This window comes from Meriones unguiculatus, chromosome 3 (assembly GCF_030254825.1).
Source record: "Meriones unguiculatus strain TT.TT164.6M chromosome 3, Bangor_MerUng_6.1, whole genome shotgun sequence".
In the NCBI taxonomy this organism is placed as follows: Eukaryota; Metazoa; Chordata; class Mammalia; order Rodentia; family Muridae; genus Meriones; species Meriones unguiculatus.
In genome coordinates this window covers 24395484-24417032 of record NC_083351.1, presented here as the reverse complement: position 1 = coordinate 24417032, position 21549 = coordinate 24395484, and the positions used below count along the sequence as shown (strand labels likewise).

The 21549-nt window shown below is 38.0% G+C and overlaps 1 protein-coding gene across 7 annotated transcripts in view; it reads right to left on the bottom strand.

Annotated features, from left to right (window-relative positions):
* The window catches only part of Zmym4 (zinc finger MYM-type containing 4), a 121096-nt gene that overhangs the window by 16344 nt on the left and 83203 nt on the right, over positions 1-21549 (bottom strand). For all 7 annotated transcript variants that reach the window (XM_060379532.1, XM_060379536.1, XM_060379537.1 and 4 more), the window contains 8 exons: positions 21148-21292; positions 19035-19153; positions 17279-17450; positions 14931-14984; positions 13822-14001; positions 13315-13409; positions 3436-3607; positions 3250-3345 (listed from right to left, as the gene is read on the bottom strand). In XM_060379532.1, coding sequence (XP_060235515.1) covers positions 3250-3345; positions 3436-3607; positions 13315-13409; positions 13822-14001; positions 14931-14984; positions 17279-17450; positions 19035-19153; positions 21148-21292 — 1033 coding nt within the window. The remainder of the gene's footprint in view (positions 1-3249; positions 3346-3435; positions 3608-13314; positions 13410-13821; positions 14002-14930; positions 14985-17278; positions 17451-19034; positions 19154-21147; positions 21293-21549) is intronic.

The following is a 21549-nucleotide window of genomic DNA, read 5'->3' as shown; positions in this document are numbered from 1 at the left end:
GCAGAAAGATAACACTTGATTTATAGGACTATGAGTCGTGACAGCACAGAGCAGCACTATGATCAGAACTCATGCACTCCAAAATCAGTGAACAGACTACTAGCAACAAAAGTAAATACCTGACAGTCACTCACCGATGAGAGAAGGTATAGTTGGAAAACCTCAAACCAAAACCAAGATAGATAGATAGATAGATAGACAGACAGACAGATAGAGACAGACAGACAGACAGACTAGAGATAGATAGATAGATAAGGTAAATAGCGGCAAATGAAAGCTTATGCAAATGTGATTCAAAGGGGCCAAGCTTTATTTCAAGTAGATGGTTGAGCTTCAAAGTGTTGTCCATGTGGTTCTGGCTTTACAGTTATGAAGGATACGGAAGTGAAGGGGCTATGGCATCTCCCTCTGCTATTAAGGAGAGACACTTAGGTCAGGCATGTGGCACAGGGAATCTCTTCCTGGAGGACCAGAGAAGCCATTTTGTGAAGCTGTGAAAGTAAAGCCTGGATATGGTACTGGACAGCCCTAGATGTTCAAGATGTCATGAGTCTTGAGATATTTACCAAGGAGAGCTGCAGAAAGGGAATGAAACAAACCCAGGAGAGAGAAACCTGTTAGAGCCAACAAAGCTAGAAAGGCGGAGCTGTCTAAACCATTGACATCAGACACAGAGCTACAGGGCTTAGACCTTGCCCTGTCGGGCTTTGGTCTTGCTTCGTCCCAGTATTTTCAATATACCCCTTTTCCTCCCTCCTGAAACATTAATAAATTATTCTCTGTCAATGTACATTAGAAGTACATAATTTGTTTTGATTTAATAGGTTACAATTAAGATATTAAGTTTCTTCTGAGAAGAAGAGACTTTGTCCTTGGAAACTGTGTGGAGACTGAGACTATGAGGACCTTTCAAGGTGGACTGTATGCATTTTGCAATATGATATGGCTACAAGCCTCAGGGAACCAGGGAGTGGAATGTGGTCGTTTGAATGAGAATGGTCCTCACATGCTTATATATTTGACAGGTCCCCATTTAGTGATACTATTTGGTGATAGATTAGGAAGTATGATCTTGATGGATAAGGTGTGTCACTGAGATCAGACTTTTAAAATACTCAGGCCATTAGGAATTAGCTCTCTCTGCGGTTGTGTCTCAAGATGTAAACTCTCAGCTACCGCTCATGCCTGCCTTGCCATCATATTGCCTGCTGTGATGGTCACAGACTAACCTTCTGGAAAGGTAAGTCTCAAGTTAAACTCTCTTTTAATAAAAGAACAATTCCATCCATAATGATTCTATCAGTATACAGCACAAAGTAATAAAAAGCAAAACACAAAAGTAAAAATAATCTAGACTAGTACCTCAGACCAGTGAAAAGTAAAAATGTATGAAAGTCTAAGACTGCACTGTTGCTGCATCCGAATCATTTGACTCTAAAATAGCTGAAATGAAACAAACTTTAAAAGTCATACGCATCTGGGGCTGGAGAAATGACTCAGCAGATAAAGCATCTGTTGCTCTTGCAGAAGGCCTGGATTTGGTTCCCAGCACCTACACAGTAACTCTCAGACATCTATAACTCAGTACTAGGGGATCTGACCTCTTCTGACCTCCTCAGCAAACAGGCATGCATTCAGTACATGTACATAAATGCAGGCAAAACATGAATACATATAAAATAAATCTAAGTTTTCCAAAGCCATAGTGTTCTTGAAAGCAGGGAGTATTTCTACAGAAACAAGTCTTGACATTTTTTTAACCGAAATACCTTAATGTTCTTACAGTGTTTAATACAGTCTGTTATAGAGACATGGGGCTCAAGAAGATTATTTGGAATTATTTGTAAGCTCAAGAATAAAATTCCTACTACTCAGCAATTAAAAACAAGGAAATCATGAAATTTGCAGGCATATGGTGGGAACTAGAAAAGATTATGCTGAGTGAGTGAGATATCCCAGAAGCAGAAAGACACACATGGAATATACTCACTAACAAGTGAATATTAGACATATAACATAGGATAAACATACTACTATCTGCACACCTGAAGAAGCTAAGCAAGAAGGAGGACTCTGGATAAGATGATCAATCCATATTCAGAAAGGCAAACAGAATAGGCCTTGGAAGAGAGAGAAAACAGGGAAGAGGACAGGAGCCTACCACAGAGGGCCTCTGAAAGATTCCACCCAGCCGGGTATTGAGATTTATAGCCAAACTTTGGGCAGAGTGCAGGGAATCTTAGGAAAGAAAGGAGGGGACAGGAGCTCCACAAGGAAAGCAACAGAATGAAAAAAATCTGGGCACAAGGGTCTTTTCTGAGACTGATACTCCAACCAAGGACCATGCATAGAGACAACCTAGAACCCCTGCACATTTGTAGCCCATGGCAGCTCAGTGTCCAAGTGGATTCCCTAGTAAGGGGAACAGGGGCTGTCTCTGACATGAACTCAGTGGGTGGCTCTTTGATCAACTCACCCTGAAGAGGGAACAGCCTTACCAGGACACAGAGGAAGACAATGCAGACAGTCCTTATGAGACCTGATAGGCTAGGGTCAGATAGAAGGGAAGAGGACCTCCCCTATCAGCGGACTGGGGGAGGGGCAATGAAGAAGAAGGAGGGAGGGTGAGGTTGGGAGGAGACGAGGGAGGGGGCTACAGCTGGGATATAAAGTGAATAAATTGTAATAAATAAAAAAATTTTTAAAATAATAAAATTCCTTACATGCGCTCTATAAACTCAGTATCAGAAGATATAAATTTGCCTACATAATAACATCTTTAAAACTAGGGATATGAAATTAACCACGCTTTTTTACCCTAAGACTCAAAATCTTAAATTCTACCACTCAATTCAGCAACCTTTTCTTTTTGGGGGCCTGGACCTCACAATGTAGTTGAAAATGACCCTGAACTTTGGTCCTCCTTCCTTTGCAGTTCTGGAACTAGCACATCTGGCCACACCAAGTCAGTTTACAAACTTAAATCAATAATGTTATTAGGGTCTGGAGAGATGATTCAGTGGTTAAGAGCATTGGCTGCTCTTGTAGAGCAGGTTCAATTCTCAGCACCTACATGATGGGTCATAACTGCCTGTAACCCTCTTCTGGCCTCTCCATGCTCCAGGCATGCACATGTTCCACAGATACACATGCAGGCCAAATACGCATGCACATAAAAAATTTTTAAACCCCAATATTATAAATAATTCATAGTGAAGAGACAGAAGCAACTGTCTTTACAACCTTTACCTTTACAACTTTGCTCTGTGGGTTCTTGAGAGAGTGCCTGATCTTGAGCATTTCCTAAGGAGTCAGAACACGGACTAGAAGAGGTATGCTCACCTCCTGACGAGACAAATGAGACAGGGAATATAGTTAGGACTTAGTTTCTATCTCCTGTATCTACGTAGAGACACGTGTATGCTGAGCACTTACCACCACACTTCAGGCCTCCCTGGCCTTCCTTGGCGTTCTTCCACTGAACCCAGTTCTTCCAGGCGTTCACCCCATACATGTACTTCAGTGTCATCCCAGACACTGAACACCCTTGCAAGGCCCCTTGAATCAGACTCCTGGGCTCCACAGGCACCACAGACTTCTTCCTCCCCTGTGAGAATTCCAAAATTTCACAAATTATTAACACTTACCTTTGGAATTTTAAGAATCTGAGCCTGGACTACATAAGACCCTTTCTCAAAAGACCAAGAAATCAACTAACCCAATCAATATGAAAAACAAATTACAGCAATTACAAACATTTAAGTAACTATGATATAACCATTATCACGTGTTCTATTACTAGCTCACTTGAATAATTCATATTCCAAGCTATTAAAGAATTAGAGTTAAAGCCAATAATGGAAAAGTACCAAGAAAAGTCTTCCTACATTATAAGCTAATAGTATACCTGTAAATATTGCACAAATCAAGAAAAAATTATAGCTACAACTAGAAAATCCTACAAAATTAAATGAAAATCCTAAAACTTAAAATAATTCTGTGATGGCGCTAATGCAGTGCCTAGACTGGGATACTCAAAATACCACCATGCTTTTGCAAAACCGAAAGAGCTCTGGTGTGGAACTCCAGCAGAAAATGTGCCTAGTATGCATAAAACTCTGGGTACTAGCTAGCTCCCGTGATGTGAAAAACAAAACCCAAAAAAACAAAAAACACAACAATAACAAACCACAATGCATGAATAAAAAGCCAAAGATCCATATTCCAAACTTTCTGTCTTAAAATACTAAAGACTGGCCATGATGACACATGTCTGTAATCACAGCACTTGGGAGGCAGAGGCAGGCAGATCACTGCAATTTTGAGGCCAGCCTGACACACCTAGCAAGGTAAAGCCAACCACGGTTACACAATGTTACTCTGTCTCAAAAAAAAAAAAAAGAAAAGAAGAAAGAAAGAAAAAAGGAGTAAGTTTATAAAAAAAGGACTGATGTAACCCACACTCCTCAAAAATTTATGTGTTAACAATCTATGAGGGAGGAGAGGCTGCTCCTGTAAGCAACCCTAATGAAACTCACTGAGTCTCTCTCACACACAAATATATAACCTGAAACATTATTGCTAATTTTAATTGTGAACTGATGTTTAAAATTTAAATAGAATCCTGAAACTAGATTGATGGCTCAGCAGTTAAAAGCACTAGCTGCTCTTCAGAGGACATGGCTGCATTTCCCAGCACCCACCTGGCAGCTTAAAACCATCTGTGACTCTAGTTTCAAAGAATCAAATGTTCTTTTATGGAGGTTTTGGGTACCAAGCACACAGTGGTACACAGACATATGTACAGGCAACACTTACATAATAAAATAACAAAATTTTAGATAGAATAAGGATCTACCAATAATTTGGCAACTTATAAAAATATCTTAACTAATTAAGGCGTTCCAGCTGAATTCTAAGACTCTGTCTGACAATGGAGATTTCCTTAGTCTACAGAGTAAGCCAAATGGCAGCCTGGGCAACTACCTGACACCTTGTCTCAAAATGAGCGGATTAAAGCAGCTGGATATACATTCTCGAAAGATACAAAGTAAAAAAGCTTGTAAGAGAAAAGATCAGATACCCTAAGCCAAATCATCAGGTTTATAATTTAAAACCTTTTTACAAGCCTAGGTGTTCTATAAGGATACATTAGGAAAAAGTAAGCTGTTGCAGGATCCACTCTGAACCTCAAGATTGTGTTGCTTACTGGAAAAAACTGTTTCTACTTGTGGTGTGGCTCAGCCCTAGCATATACCTTTAATCCAAGAGCTTTCTGCTTGAACAGGATTAGATAAAGTCAACCATAGGTCAAGAGGCTGAGCAAGCAAACAGTTGACAGGGACTGAACATAGGAAAAAACCATAGAGAGCAGAAGGAAGTCAGGACGGGTAGAAAGACAGACAGAAAGCAGAAAGGATGAACATTCAGTTTGAGGGGTTTTTGAGATGATGTGGAGGAAAGCCTTCTTTTGGGACAATGGCTGAGAAGGAAAGTCAGCTCAGTGCTTTCTTTGCCTCTCTGAGCTAGCAGGCTTTCACCCCAGCATCTGACTCCTGAGTTTTTATTGGTAAAATCAAACAATTGAGATTTTGTTAAAAAACAATTGGCACTCCAACGCATGAATGTCCACGCGAACAGAGAAATGAGACAGCTGCAGATGAACTGGGAGCCATCAGATCTGGTAGGCCACCTGGGAAATCCTCAGGGAGAGAGTTATGGATGAGAAATAGCACAATACAAGGGGTTAGGATCCTGTACAGTGCTACTATAGTTGGCCTGAAAAGAGAAGAAAAAGAAAGAATAAATTACTTACCTGAGACTGACATAATGATGATTATAATTACTATCAGTATAGTAATTCATATTTTATCACTAATAGCTATAGTGGGTTTTTTTGTGGCAAATATGAGAAATGGATTGGTAAGAAACAAGCCAAAGGCTTATAAATGAATATAAGAAAAATAGTCACAAACTGGGGAATTTAGACAAGAACCTACTGTGCCACCACATAATGAAACATAAGGAAGAATGGCTCAAGGTTGTGAGAAAACCAACCTTATGTTTATCCAGTTACTATACAAGACCTACCAGGAGACCACAGGCACCGCCAAGGTTATGAAGAAGTTAAATGAAATCCTATAGACATATTAGATTTGAGGAGATTTAATAAAGTAATTATTTCATATAGTGTGCATTCATCCTATCTGAAGCAGATGTTAAATTCGTGGGCAACTCAGAACACAATTATCCCCCAAGCCTGGAAAGATTTGGCACCAGCAATATAACATGCTGGTCCTCAGTTACACTGTTGAACATGATGGAAAGAGGAAGCTAGTGTCAGAGAACAAAATAAGGGCTAGAGGTATTGCTCTTGCTAGGTGTTACAAAGACAGCTTGAGTGTAAAGATCACACCCTGGCGTTATATTGTTTAGCAGCTTTAAATGCCTGGGACAAGTGGTTTGAGTCACTTGCTAAAATGATACAAAGCCCAAAAGAAGCCCCCACTGATTTTTTTTGCAGATTGACTTCTTCAGCTGTAAATAGAAGAGTATCATATTCACAAGTCAGAAAAATATTAATTGAATCTTTGGCTTTTGAAAATACTAATTCAGAATGCAAAAGGGTGATTAGACATTTAAAGGTAAGATCAGTAACAACAGATGAATAGGTTAGAAATATGACTAAATGGATCTCACATTTAGGGTGCTACTCTTCTATAAGTTTTAAGAAAACTCAAAGGCAGAGATTGGAAGGGAATGAGAGAGGGGGCTACAGCTTGGATACAAAGTGAATAAACTGCAATTAATAAATATTAAAATTAAAAGAAAAAAGAAAAATCAAAATGTCAGATGTAGTAAGCAAGGTTCACTTGAAAAGGAATTGTAGGCAAGGCATTCTTAAAAACAATGGTTTTTCTCGAGACAGTTCAAAAAGAAGGCCTCAGCCTTTTGGAGTATGCAGAAGGTGTGGCAAAGAATACTGAAAGCAGATCAACACGGCACAGACAAGGTAACCCTTTGCCAGGGATTGGAAATGCCCAAGGGGTCTTCCCATATGAAATTTGATTCAATTGTTCCCTGTCAGCATTGGAGAAGCTCATCCACAGAGCAATTAAAGGATTTAACGCCTGCGTTAAAAACAACACTGCTCTGGATGTTATCAAGGAAAGAACAGCTTCAAGTAGACAGTACAAAAAATTCAAGAGTGACAAGAAAACAAGTACTTTGGTGAAGTGCTATAAATGATCAGAGACCAAAGATAAAAATACAAATAAATGGCACTGAAATTGAAGGCTTAATAGACACAGGAACAGATGTAACAATAATTTCAACAAAATCTTGGCATCCAGATTATCCTCTTCAGGAATTATTCAGATTCTAGGGACTGGAACTATCTGAAGTGAAACAAATTACAAAATAGGATGTATGTAAAGAACCAGAAGAACAAATAGGAAAAATGAAAGCTTTATGTGGCAATGAATTTATGGGGAGGTGATTTGTTGCAGCAATGGAAAACACAGATTAGCACCCTTCCAATCTCAGAAACAAACCATAAAATAAAGAATATTTCTGAGAAAAATATGAAAAGATCACAGACTGTCCAGGTTGTCCATAAGCAGGACACAACAGGTGTTAGTCTTTCAAAGGTACCTTTAAAATGGCTAACTGGGGGCTAAAGAGATAGCTCGGTGGTTAAGTGTACCATTTGTTCTTCAAGAGGTCCTGAGTTCAATTCCCAGTAACCACATGGTGGAGCATGACCATATAAAATATAATCTGATGCCCTCTTCTGTCATGCAGGTGTACATGCAGATAGGGAATGCAAATACATAAAGCAAATAAATGTTTTTAAAAAATGGTTGACAAGTCTGCATGGGTAAATCAATGGTCTATGACAAAAGAAGAATTACAGTACTAGAACAGCTGGTAAAGGAGCAACTAAATGCTCAACACTTTGAAGAATCTACAAGCCCATGAAATTACCTTGTGTTATAAAAAAGAAATCAGGAAAAAGGAGGATGTTAACAGATTTAAGAACCATAAATAAGATGATTCAGCCAACGGGCTCTTTACAACATGGAATTCCATTACATTCTATGTTACCTAAGTCGTGGCTTTTGATAGATTGACTTAAAAGATTGTTTTTTTCATGATCACTTTGCATGAGCATGATAGAGAAGGGTTTGGTTTCTCAATACCTTACAATAATAGTTGTCCAATAAAAATATATCATCAGAAAGTCTGACCACAAGGAATGTTAAATTGTCCTACCTTGGGCCAATATTTTGTACAACGGCCATTAGAAATAACTTGTAACAGTTTCCTCAATCTATAATTTACCATTACATGGATGACATCTTACTGGCTGATTCAGAAGCAGATACTTTGGAAGAAAATGTTTGATGACATAAAGAGAATTTTGCCTTGCTGGGGATTATAAATTGCTCCTAAAAAAATACAAAGAGGAAGTTCTATCAATTATCTAGTATGTAAGATAAGTTTACAAAAAATCTGACCACAGAAAGCACAAACTGAGAGAGATCAATTACAGACTCTTAATGATGTTCAAAAATTACTGGGATGTATTTATTAACTGGCTACAGCCCACAACTGGATTAACAACTCAAGAGCTAAGTAATTTATTTCAAAACCTACAAAATGTTTAAAAATGTAAATAAGTTTTAAAAACATATTATTAGCTGAAGCTGAGAGAGAACTGGCCCTGGTAGAAAAAAATTGTAAGATGCACATGTGGACTGCTTAGATCAAAAGTTAGATTATATTTTGGTTATCTTGCCTTCTACTCATTCTCCAACACAAATTTTTATGCAGAGAAGACAATCTCAAAATGGGTATTTTTAGCACACAGAGTAAAAAATTAAAGACCTATGTAGAAAAGGTTTCTGAATTGATTCTGAAAGAAAAAATGAGATCTTGTCAACTAGCAGGAACAGACCCAGCAGAAATTGTTGTACTCTTTACTGATGCTGAAATGCCTCCTAATGAACAGAAAATGAACATTGGCAAAGAGCCTGCAGTAATTTTGGGGGAGAGATTAACAACAAATATCCCAAAAGCAAGAGACTTCAGTTTTGAAAAGAATGAATTAGATTCTCCCTTGTATAAGAAAAGAAACACCAATTTCTGGAACCCCTACATTCTATACTGATGCAAATAAACAAAGAAAGGCAAGCTATAAGTCAGAAAAATAAGTAAAAAGGCTTAGAGCCTTTGTGATTCAGTTTAAAATCAAAGCTGTATGCCATTTCTGTGGTATTTATTATTAGATTTTCCTGAATCTCTCTTTCTTCCCTGAAGTAAAAGACAGGGTTTCTCTGTGTACCCTTGGGTATCCTGGAACTTATTCTGAAGACCATGGTGATCTCGAACTCATAGAAAGCCACCTTCCTCTGCCTCCCAAATGCTGGGATTAAAGGCATGTTCCACCACCACCTGGCACTTCCTAAATCTCTTAATTTTGTTACTGATTCTCAATATACAGAAAGCGTTGTTTTACATAATGAAACCGCTGAACTTACTCCAGATGATTCAGAATTGATTTTGCTATTTATTCAGCTACAACAAGTAATCTGAAATAGAAATCATCAATTGTATTTAACACTTATCAGTTCCCTTATGGGTCTGCCGGGCCCTCTAGCACAAGGTAATGATGAAATTGACCAGCTTTTAATAGGAAATGTACTAGGAGCCTCAGAATTTCATGAGAAACACAAAATTAACAGAAAAGATTTAAAGAAAGATTTTTCTGTTAGCAACAAGCCAAAGAAATTATAAGGAAATGTCCTACTTGTTCTTTGTATAACCAAACTCCATTACCTGCAAAGTAACCAAAAAGTACCCAAAGAAATGAATTTGACAAATGGATGTGTTTCATTTTACAGAGTTCGGAAAATTAAAGTACGGGGACCATATTATAGACACATTTTCACAGTTTCAATGGGCAACTACTTTAACTTCTGAAAAGGCTGATTCTGCTATTATACATCTTTTAGAAGTTATGGCTATTATGAGGGATACCTGTACAAATTAAGACTGACAATGTTCAAGCATATGTCTCCAGTAAAATAAAACATTTTTTTGCATATTATAACATAAAGCATATTACAAATATATCACACAATCCTACAGAACAAGCAGTTATAGAAAGATCTAATCACCCTTGAACAGAGATGCTCAATATCCCGAAAGGGATAATAAAGATTCCAAGAGATAGGTTGCATATATCAACTTTACACTTTTTTAATGATGAGAAAGGAACAACAGCTGTGGAAAAACACTGAATAGTTTAAAAAAAAAAAAAAACCAGCAAACAACTGCTGAATTAAATCATCCTGTATATTTTAAAGATGTGTTAACCTCAGAATGGAAACCGGGATATGTGTTACATTGGGGAAGAGGTTTTGTGTAATGGAAGTTTTGGTTTCTTTAAAAACTCAGTTATGCTATGTAAACAGGTTTTTGTCTTAATCTCAAGTGTGAGATATGGAGTTGCTTTTAGTTTGTCCACAGCTGATAAAAGCCTCCTGTGGAGAGGAGCATGGTCCTTACCAGATGAAAATAGTTTAATTCTGAGGACTTGGAGATAATACAAATAACAGAACCCAGAGAGAAGAAGAGGATGCTTCAGGGGACACTGAGAAGAAAGAAAGCTGCTGATAGTTCTTGTTGCTGTGTTTGCTGGTTAGCTGGACTACGAGACATCCTAACAACTGAGATTGGTATTTTCCAAAAGAACCCGAGGACCCAAATAAGCTAGAAAATGTAAAAAGAATTGCATCCCCTCTCCCCACTAATCTTTTTACTCTCTCCTATGGGGATGGGGGATGGGGGAGCAGGTGTTGCTATCAAAAAAGCTAGACCAAGAAGACAATACTTGATGATACTACTTATCTGCAATTTCAATAATGGCAAACCAGTACCATTTTGCATCAATCTATAAAACAGACTGGTTGCTGTCAACATCTGGAGATGAAACTGATTACAAAATACTAAGTGAGATTTTCATCTAATTTAATTGTTCCTGACCAGCAGTGGTTATCATCTGTCAAAGTATACCAAGCTTTATTTAGAATTTATAAACTTTTAAATATAACTGATTTTATAAACTCAACTTTAAAAAGTAAGGTTATTGTTGTTAAATGTTAAGAGGCACAAGTGAGGGATAACTTCAAGAAAGCACAGTATTCCAGACACAACAAGACTGAGGCACATTTGAGCTCACAGAGACTACAACAACCCACAGAGGACCTGTATAGGTGCAAGCCAGATGTGGGGATCCCAGCCCTGAGAGGGACACGTGAACACAGAGTCCCACCACTAACCAACTGTGATTGAAACAAACTGGCAAAGATAAAAAAAATCAGTTTTCTCTAATGGAGTCTCCCTAGGTATATAAATCACACTTCAGGCAGGCTGTATGCTCAGGACAACACAAAACAAACTCAATAGTATTTCTGTAGACTTTTTGAAAATTCTGCTTTATTTGGGCACTTTTTTCCTTTTGCTTGTTATTTAAATTTTCTTTCTTTGGTTTGCATTTTTTGGTGTGTTTTATTGTATTGTTTTGGTTTTGTTTGTGTTAAAGAGAACAAGAATAACACCATAAAGTTCTGTGAGTAGAGAGACAGGAAGGATTCTGTAAAATATAATCAAAATATAATGCATGAAAATGTTATTCAATTAAATACTCTATGTATTGTGCATGTGTGTCTTTGAAGTTATTGGTAACTGGAGAGGAAGAAGGAAGGCCTAAACTGAGGCTGGCAGCAAGTGCCTTAACTTACTCAGCCATCTCACTAGTCCCTCCCTTCTTTTAGCATTCAGAAAAACCCTTACTTTTTCTTTCTTTCTTTTTTGAGACAGGCTTTCTTTGTGTAGCTTTGGCTGTCCTGGACTCACTTTGTAGACTAGGCTAGCCTCGAAGTCACAGAGATCCGCCTGCCTCTGCCTCCTAGAGTGCTGGGATAATAGAAGTGCACCACTGGGCCCAGCTCCGCCCCCCCAGACAGGGTTTCTCTGTGTAGTCTTGGCTGTTGTTGCTTTGTAGACCAGCCTGACCTTAACTCAGAGATCTGTCTGCCTCCCTGAATGCTAGGATTATAGGCCTGTGCCACCACGCCCGGCCTGGAAAAATCCTTTCTCTATGAAAATTAGCCTATGTGAATTTAATTAGTATACTTTATCATAAAAGTTAATGTTTTACCAGAACACATGCAATTAGTCAAATTTAGACTTTAAGCAGAAAATTTATATTTTGCTTTTTTTGTTTGTCTGTTTTTCGAGAGACTGTTTCTCTATGTAGTCTTTGCTGTCCTAGAACTAGACTGGTAGACAAGGCTAGCCTTGAGCTCAGAAATCTTCCTGCCTCTGCCTCCCAAGCGCTGGAGCTAAAAAAAAAAAAAAAAACTGAGATTATTTTTAGTGATATGTATGTATTTTTAAAGATATTTATGTGTGGCTAAGTTCAGGTTTGTAAAGGCATCCCTGGCATTAGAACAGAGTATTGGAGTCACTGGGTTTCCAGTTATAGGCAGTTGTAAGGTGTCCAACATGGGTGCTAAGACGCAAGTCCTCTGCAAGAACAGTGGGAACTCGTAACTGCTGGGACATTTCTCCAGTCACTGGCTCATTGATCTATCTTACGTTTACTTACTTTATATCGTGTGTATGTGTACGTGTGCAAGTGTATGAGTATGGGCCTATGTACACAAGGTCAGAAGACAACCTACAGGAGTCCAAGATTAAAACTCAGGTTACAAAGCCTGGGGACAAGCACCTTCATCCTCTAAAACCATCTCACTGGCCCATTAGAAAAGAATATGGGTCCCCCCTTTCCCTGCATTTTGATTTTATGTTTATGGCTATTCTGCCTTAGTTTATGCAACACATGTGCAATGCGTGCAGAGACCAGAAGAACACATTGGATCCCCTGGAACTGGAGAAACAGACAGCTGTGAACTATCATGTGGGTGCTGGGAATCAAACTTCAGTCTTTTGTTACGGCAAGTGTTCTTTACCCCTGACCTAGCTTTCCAGGCCACTGCAAAAGCTTTTTAAAGCAACAAACCAAAATCTAAAATTACAAAAATCAAAGAAAAAGCCCTGACTGAAAGATACATATAAAAAATAGGAATTTTTACACAAAGAAACAAAAGCAAAAAAACTTAGTTTTATAAAATATTGTATGAAAATATTTTATTTGGGCTGCTACAAAGCTTTGTAAATGGAAAGAACTAATAAATACTGCTAAAACAAAGGAATACAAATTCTAAAAATCAAACTTCTGCTTACCCTTCGTCTGGGCTGGGGAAAGCCATCTCTGTGTCTTCGTCTTGTTCGCGATCGTGCCTGGATTCCCTGTCCTTTATTAAGTGGGTCAAAGGATTCTATAATGACCAGTAGAAAGCACAATGTGAGGTGTGCAACACAGACTTAATGCGAAACCAGAGGTACTAGTAATCATCAGTCTATTCTTTGTGGTAAATGCACTTCACTTACACATTTAAGAGAAACAAAGGCTAAATATGACATATTCATATGAACAATATGAATGGAAAGTTCATTATCAAGGAAGCCTTTCATAAATGGTTACTGTTGAAAAGACTTTTAAAAATTTCAAAAAGATCAAATTAAACACTTATAAGAACATTGTAAGAGACATTCACATTCATAAAAATAGAGAACTTGGGGGCCCCAGATAATCCCTAACACATCCTAACTGTTTAATAATGCAAACGTGGAGCCCTGCCAATCTTCTGAAATAGATGTTCTTCAGTTATCAGTTTAGGCTACACAAACCTGATGGAAAATCTGCCTCCAGATCCTGTTCTGTTTCGCCTTTTGAGAACTGTTTTAATTCTGAATCAGCTTCTTGCACAGCACTTGACTTTAAGGCGTAATGATTCAGTTCTTCCTCCCAGCTATGCGGAGTGGATACTGCCTCTGATTCAAGATCACCACTATACGTACTTCCTTGGTCTGAAAGTGAAGAAAACAAACATGCTCTCTTGACATTTTTAAAAAGATTTATTTATTACTCTTATGTATGTGAGCGCTCTATTTGCATGTACACTTGCATGCCAGAAGAGGGCATCACATCATATTATAGATGGTTGTGAGCCACCATGTGGGTGCTGGGAATTGAACTCAAGACCTCTGAAAGAGCAGACAGTGCTCTTAACCACTGAGCCATCTCTCCAGCTCTCTCTTGGCATATTCAGAAACTCTTCTGAGCATCTACTTATTAAAAACCAAAATACTATTCACAGATAATTAAACAGATACAACCAATAAAGCACCCTGTGGTTGGAGAGTCAGCTCCACGAGTGGAGTATGTGCTGTGTAAGCAAAAGGGCCGGAGTCTGACCACCAGAACCCTTGTTTCAAAAGACAAAATGGACAGGCATAATGTCATGAGGTGATCCCAGCACTTAAGAAGCAGAGACAGATGAATTCCTGGTGCATTCTGGACAGCCAAACTAGCCTATTTGGCTGGGGAATAATCAGTCCCCCTGCCCCCCCTCACCAAGTGGATGGTGCCTGAGATAAGAACCCAAAGATGTCTTCTAATATCTACATACAATGATCACATACATGCATGTATACTCACATTCACTTGTGTAAACATGCACACCACCTCACAGAGACAAAAACATCAAATAACTTCTTTCACAGCTTCCCAGAATTGTATTCCTATTCTCGGTAAATACTACAATGCGTTATCTCAATGTTTACAACATCTGAAGTAGTTTTTATTATTTGCATTACAAATTAGCATGATAGTTGATTCATGCTGCTCACAACTCAAGCAAAATTATACTAAACCCAAGGATACTAATTTTTATGAGTTTCTACTGTTAGCAGAAGACAGCATTTCTAAAAACTAAAATATATTTATAACTACAAACCTTTTTCAAATATCTTGGTATCTAAAAAGAGTTCTTGTTCCGAAGTTTGAGATTCTATAAAAATAAAAACAAACAACAAAGATCTTAGATAAAATGACTTCATGATAAGACCTACTCACAAAAAAGACTTTTAGGTAAACAGACTTCTGTACATAAGGCCTCACTCATCATATACTTAAACATCTGCAACAAAAGCAGTTAAGTCAGCAATGTTTACACTTGCAGATAGCAACACGAGAGAAGCTACAATGAAAAGGGACTTTATTTTTGATTTTGTATTCTTTTGCCACTTGAAATTTTTTATATAGTTACAAGTACACGTACACACATGCAAAAAAAATGACCAACTGTTCTGCTCAAATATACCTTTTACATTTGCCTCTGAAGGCCAACAGACTTAGAATAGAAATAATTGTTACATGAGCATTAAGCACACAAACTGATGACAACACAATTCAATGAAAACTTAGATACCTGAAATGAAGTTCAGAAATTCAACCCAAAAGGGTATTATCTAAGATTACATAAAAAATACATTTTGGCATTTGTTTGTTTTTTTGTTTTGTTTTGTTTTTGTTTTTACTAAAATCAAAGGAAATCTAATCCTAAATCCTATTTCTCCTTCCTGTATTTAACAATTTCATTTTACCTAAAGTGATTCCAATTGTTTGTCTTGAAGCCAGCATACTTTCTAAAGCTTTTCTGACTTAATGATATACAAAGGCAAAGTTCTCCATTTGCCAGAAGGAGAACCCAATAAATATTAAATAGTAATGTGATAAAGAAGGCCCCTTTTGAATACCACCTTTTGCTATTATATAGCTCAGACTGGCTATATGAATCTCTTGCCTCACCCTCTCAAGTACTGCAATAATGGATATGTGATACCATGCCTGGCTACAAGAGGCCAACTTAAAATAAAGTTTTTCTTTTTTATCATGAATTGTCCCAACTTTTAAATTAAATATACTAACAGAAGTTAGAGTACATAATAAATATTGCTTCTACTGATCTCAGTATTTATGATTTACACACTTGTTGGTCAGTTAAAAGCACACTATGTTCTTAGAAATGACCTGAGTTCAGTTTCCACCATCCACATTAGGCAGCTCACAAATGCTTATAACTCTACCTCCAGGGGATCCTCCTAGCCTTCTCAATTGTATTTAGGTGCAAACCCAAACACAAGACATACATACACACTCACATATAATTAAAATTAACACAAATCTTAAAAGACCTAAACCTGCTGGCAATACAACAGGAAAGTTTGCACTGCTGCAATAATGCAAAATTTTTTCTAGTACCTGTTATGCAAAACAAAACCCACTAGCTAGCTGGACATGGTGGTCCATGATGATAATTATAGCAGTGAGGGAAACCAGGGATTAGAAGGCTTACCAGTTTAAGAATAGTTTGGGCTACATGAGACCCTATTTCAAAAAAACAAATGAAAACCTCAAGATCTGACTAGTTGTAAAAAATCTACCAGTGAGTAAAAGAAAAACTGTATTGTTATTTGGCTCAAGAAACACAAAGAACATTCTTAGTTCATTCATGACATAGGAGAGTGCTTTTGTGCTTCACATTTCAACAATTATATTTTCTCTACTTTTTCCTGTAACCACAAATTAAGAACGCACAATCAAGGTTAGAAACCATGCTGAATATAGAACAGTAATATTCTGCTTAATTATGTGATGCAGAGCCAAATTCTCCTTCCATCATTTCTTAGCTATATAACCAATACAAAACTTACATTCTATTTCAAGATGAGAAATGTCAAGTAAGCAATACTCCCTTCACAGGCTAGTTCTGAAGACTAAATGCAGCAAGAACACAAAACACGAGGACTTGTCTAAAGTGTGAGAAACACACACCAATGACTGTCATCTATTATCATCATCCTATTCCAAGCTGAAAAAAAAATCAGACATGAGGGAGGGTGGGTGGGACTAAGAGGAGATGAGGGAGGGAGCTACAGCGGGGATAGGAAGTGAATAAATTGTAATAAATGAATGAATGAATGAATTTAAAAAAAAGAATCAGACCTATCCATAGGTAACTGAGACAACAGGCTTTCTGACCTATGTTCTGTTTAGCTAGCATCAGCATGCAGTGATTATAGATTAAGAATTCTTGAACATGGAACATAGGTTTGAATATAAGGATAAAATACAAAAAAAAAACAAAAAACAAAAAACTTTTCATTACTTCTGATAAAAGAAAATTGTAGGATTGTAGGTATGTTTAAAAATATTTTTCTTTGGGGTTGGGGATTTAGCTCAGTGGGTTTGGTCCTGGGTTGGGTGGGGAAAAAAATTCTTTATTTTAAAGACTGCACCAACCTCCCTGTGATAGAGTCTTCTCTTTCTCTTCATCTTCTGCAATAATTTCTGCCATCTCAAGGAGATCTGCTTCAAATGGATGTGTGGGAAGTTTCTCTTTAATGTCTTCAATACCCTCAGTGGCTTTATCTTCATTATCCATGGAGGATGGAATTAGCATGGGAACAGGCATCTGAAAGAACAGGACTAAAAGTTTGTTTCCTGTGTGTGTGCATGCGCACGTGTGTAAACAGAGGTCAACAGCAGGTATCTTCTTCAATTGTTCACTATCTTATATTTATGTGACAAGGTCTACCACTGAACAGAGATGGCAGATTACAGTAAGCTCCAAAGATCTTCTTGACTCTTACGCACTGTGATTACAGCTGTGCACAACTATGGCTGATTTTTATATCAATGCTGGATACTGAACTGAGGGCTGGATGCTTGTGGAGCAAATACTTTGATGAGTGTACTATCTCCCCAGCCTCTGAGAGCCTTTTTTTAAAATTACTTTTATTTTTTATATTAATTACAGTTTATTTACTTTGTGTTCCAGCTGTAGCCCCCTCCATCATTCCCTCCTATCCTACCCTCCCTCCCTTGTCTCCTCCCTGCCCATCTCTAAGTCCACTGACAGGAGAGGTCCTCCCCTTTGAGAGTTTCTTATAGAATAGATTTGTTGTCAGAATCTGTTAAATAATTTAAGTACTAAAATAATTAAAAAGAATATTCTCATTACTGAAAATTTAATAAGCAAGCTGGGCATGTGGCATATGCCTTAAAACTGAGAACACTGCCCTCAAAACAAAAAAAAAAAATTATTTAAAAAAAATCAAATAAGTACTTTGCTGGACATTCAACAAAGAGCTTCTGAATCCTTCAAAAGAATAATCCTACAACATAAAAACCAGTTTTGTTTATCTTTCTTGCTTAACATTTTAAAAACTAAAAATGGAAAATAGATTTAATAAGAAGTGAGAATCTTCTTTTAACTCTGCTACAGTTCAGGACTTTTACATTTCTTATCTTAATCATCATCCTTATCATTATTTTAGTAGGTCCTGTGGGTGGGTATGTGTGCCTCAGGCAGAGGACAGTGTATGGAATCAGTTCGATCCACCCGCCTTCACATGTTCCAGGGCCTGAATTCAGATCACCAGGCCAGCTTCCCTGGACAGTGCACACCACTGCCAGTTCCCCCACCTTGCTGGCCCTGAATCCAGGATTCTAACATATGCAGTTTCTGATTTTTCTTTTGAGTGACTGCAATACAAACGTTCAGAATGTTTGGCCTGCATGCATGTATGTGTACCACATGCATATCTGGTGCCCAAAAAGGTCAGAAGCAGTAGATCCCCTGGAAATGGAGTTAGAAATGAGTGAGGCACTATATGGGTGCTAGGGATCAAATCCAGGTCCTCTGACTTTCCAGCCCTTGTTTTTATAATTTTGAGGCAGCATTTCACTGTAGCCAAGACTGGTCTGGAGCACACTATGCATGACCTTCAACTGGCTGCAATCCTCCTTCCGCAGCCTCAGAAGTACTGAGATTAGAGGTGTGACCCACCATGCTGCATGATAATACTCTTTCAGAAGATAAAGTATGAGTAAAAGCAATCTTCTACATTCTCCATAATAAATAATAAAGACCACGTAACAGCAGCCAACCAGAATTAGGTATATTTTACCAAGTAAAACATTTCATTACACATTTAAAATTTTAATTAAGGAAAACGCAAGCTAAATTAGATTTAATCTCTTAATGATTACTCACGGGAACAGGAATCCCAAAAGGGACAGGAGTATACTGAGTATAAAGATGAAGAGGTATGGGAACAAACACTGGCACAGGGACTGGTACCACCACAACCTGTGGCTCACGTGGCGTGTCTTCTATTGGGGGAAGAAAAAAAAAAAAGCACAAAGAGACAGAAAGGATTAGAAACAGTTTAGTGAAATTCCATCTTAAAAGAGGAGAATCTGCACCAAGCAGCAACTGCACAAATCTTCAAGTCCAACACTTGGGAGGCAGAGGTAGGTGGACAGGTTTGACACCAACCTGGTCTCCACAATGAGTTCCAGGACAGCCAGGGCTACATAGAGAAACTCTTTGTCTCAAAAAAAAAAAAAAAAAAAAAAAAGCCAACAACAACAACACAAAAAAACACATCAAAATTAATCAGAGATGTTAATGCAAGGCAAGTACAGCTACTAGAGTAGTTAATAGGTGAAATGATTCAGGATATTATTCTGAAAAAAGTTGTTTTGTTTTTTAAAAAGGTATGACCCCCAGCCGGGTAGTGATGGCACACACTACCAGGAGACAGAAGCAGGCAGATTTCTGTGAGTTCAAGGCCAGTCTGGTCTACAGAGTTAGTTCCATGATAGGTAGAGCTGAAATAGAAAAACCCTGTCTTGAAAAACAAAACAAACAAACAAAACCCAATAAAACAACAACAACAAAAAAGATGTGACTCCAAAAAGAGACAACAACATAATAATTGGCCAAAGAGATCTTAATCTGACATGGATTAAGATCTAGAATACAGAAGAAATTAAAACAAGTGAACAGCAGAAGAACAAATATCCTGATTTATAAGTGGTCAAATGGTCTATTATAGACATCTGCAGGGAATACATGTAAATGGTCAATAAAAAGACTTGCATATGCTTATAGCCTGCAGAGTCCACTGCAATTACAGACTTTGTCCACATGGTGTTGCTAGTGAACCTTTAGGAGGCCTCAGGTAAACCACACCTTTGTGAGGCAGTGTGGGGTATCAGTTTCCCTGTTGTTGGTACAGAAGCAATCAACTGTTTGTTCCCACAGAGGTTCAGATCAGTGTTACCCATGCCAGGTTGTAACAGGGGTCAAGAAGTTACATCCTCAAGCCAGTATGACGACCTCCAAAATTATGTACTAAATAAACTATTTCTGTTTAGGTTAGCTGCCTTAGGTATTTCATTATGACCCAAAAAAAAAAAAAAAAAAAAAGTGACTATGCCAATAAAAATGAAAAAATATTCAACATCAGTAATGATCACCAGAAAAAAATGTCCATCAAAATCATAGTAACAGGGCTAGAGAGACAGCTCAGCAGGTAAGTGAACTTGCTGCTCTTACAAAAGACCTGGGTTCAGTTCCCAGCACCTACATCAGGTGGCTCATAACTACCTGTAATTTGAGTTCCAGAGGTTTCTCTATGGTAGCCCTGGCTGTCCAAGAACCCATTATATAGACTAGGCTGACCTCAAACTCAGAGCTCTGTCTGCCCCTTCCACATGAGTACTAAGACTTAAGGTAGGCAACACCACCTTTAGTGCAACTGACTTTTTTTTTTCCACTCGAGACTGGGTTTCTCAGCATGCTCTTGGCTGCCTTGGAATGCACTCCGAAGACCAGACTGGGATCGAACTCAGAGACCCTCCCGCCTCTGGCTCTCATGTACTGGAATTAAAGGCATGCACCACCACCACCCACGTTTTAAAACAGTACGAGGGGACAGGTATTCCATGCAAGAAGCAGGGAACTAAATAAATGCCACTAAATGAACACAGGCAAGAACAAGGAAAAAAATGGTATTGAGTTGCATAAAGGTAAGTGCATATTAGAAAACTAAAGCATCGCTGAACACACATCCCAACTACAGTATTCTAAAGCTTATTCTGAACCTACGACAGTTATTAATTAAAAATAAATGTATTTGTAGTACAGTATGATGAATTAGCTTCTTTTTGAACCTCAGATAGAGAAATGCCTTCTTCACAGGCACACGGTACAAACTATACTGTACGAGGCACATAAGCAGAAAACAGTGTATACCTCAAAGTAAGCAAATGCTCCATTCCCTTGCCCTAAATAAAATAATAAATCCCAAGGGACATACCTGTCTGGCTTTCTTTGTTTTGAGTATGTGGTTTACATGAAGTGGCTTTAGTCTGTGTGATGGGTTTGCACAATAAAGCTTTGTTCTTCAAAAGCCTTGGAGGTTGGGAAGGTGGAAGTTTCAGGGCATCTGTTTGAGTACTTGCCTAGTTAAAAAAAAAAAAAAATCAGGAACCAAAGGATAAACCAGATGTATTATGTGCCTGAAACAGACAGTAACCAATAAGTATTTTAATAGCTATCAACTGACTCAATGTACTTAACTATATTTGTTTATCAAGAAAAATTCTGGTAAGCTTACCATAAAACACTGATACCCAGTACTGTGGGAGTTTAAAATGAGAACTGTCATTTCCTGGCTGCGTTAGAGGCTAACACCGTCATAGAAAATGTAACCAACATT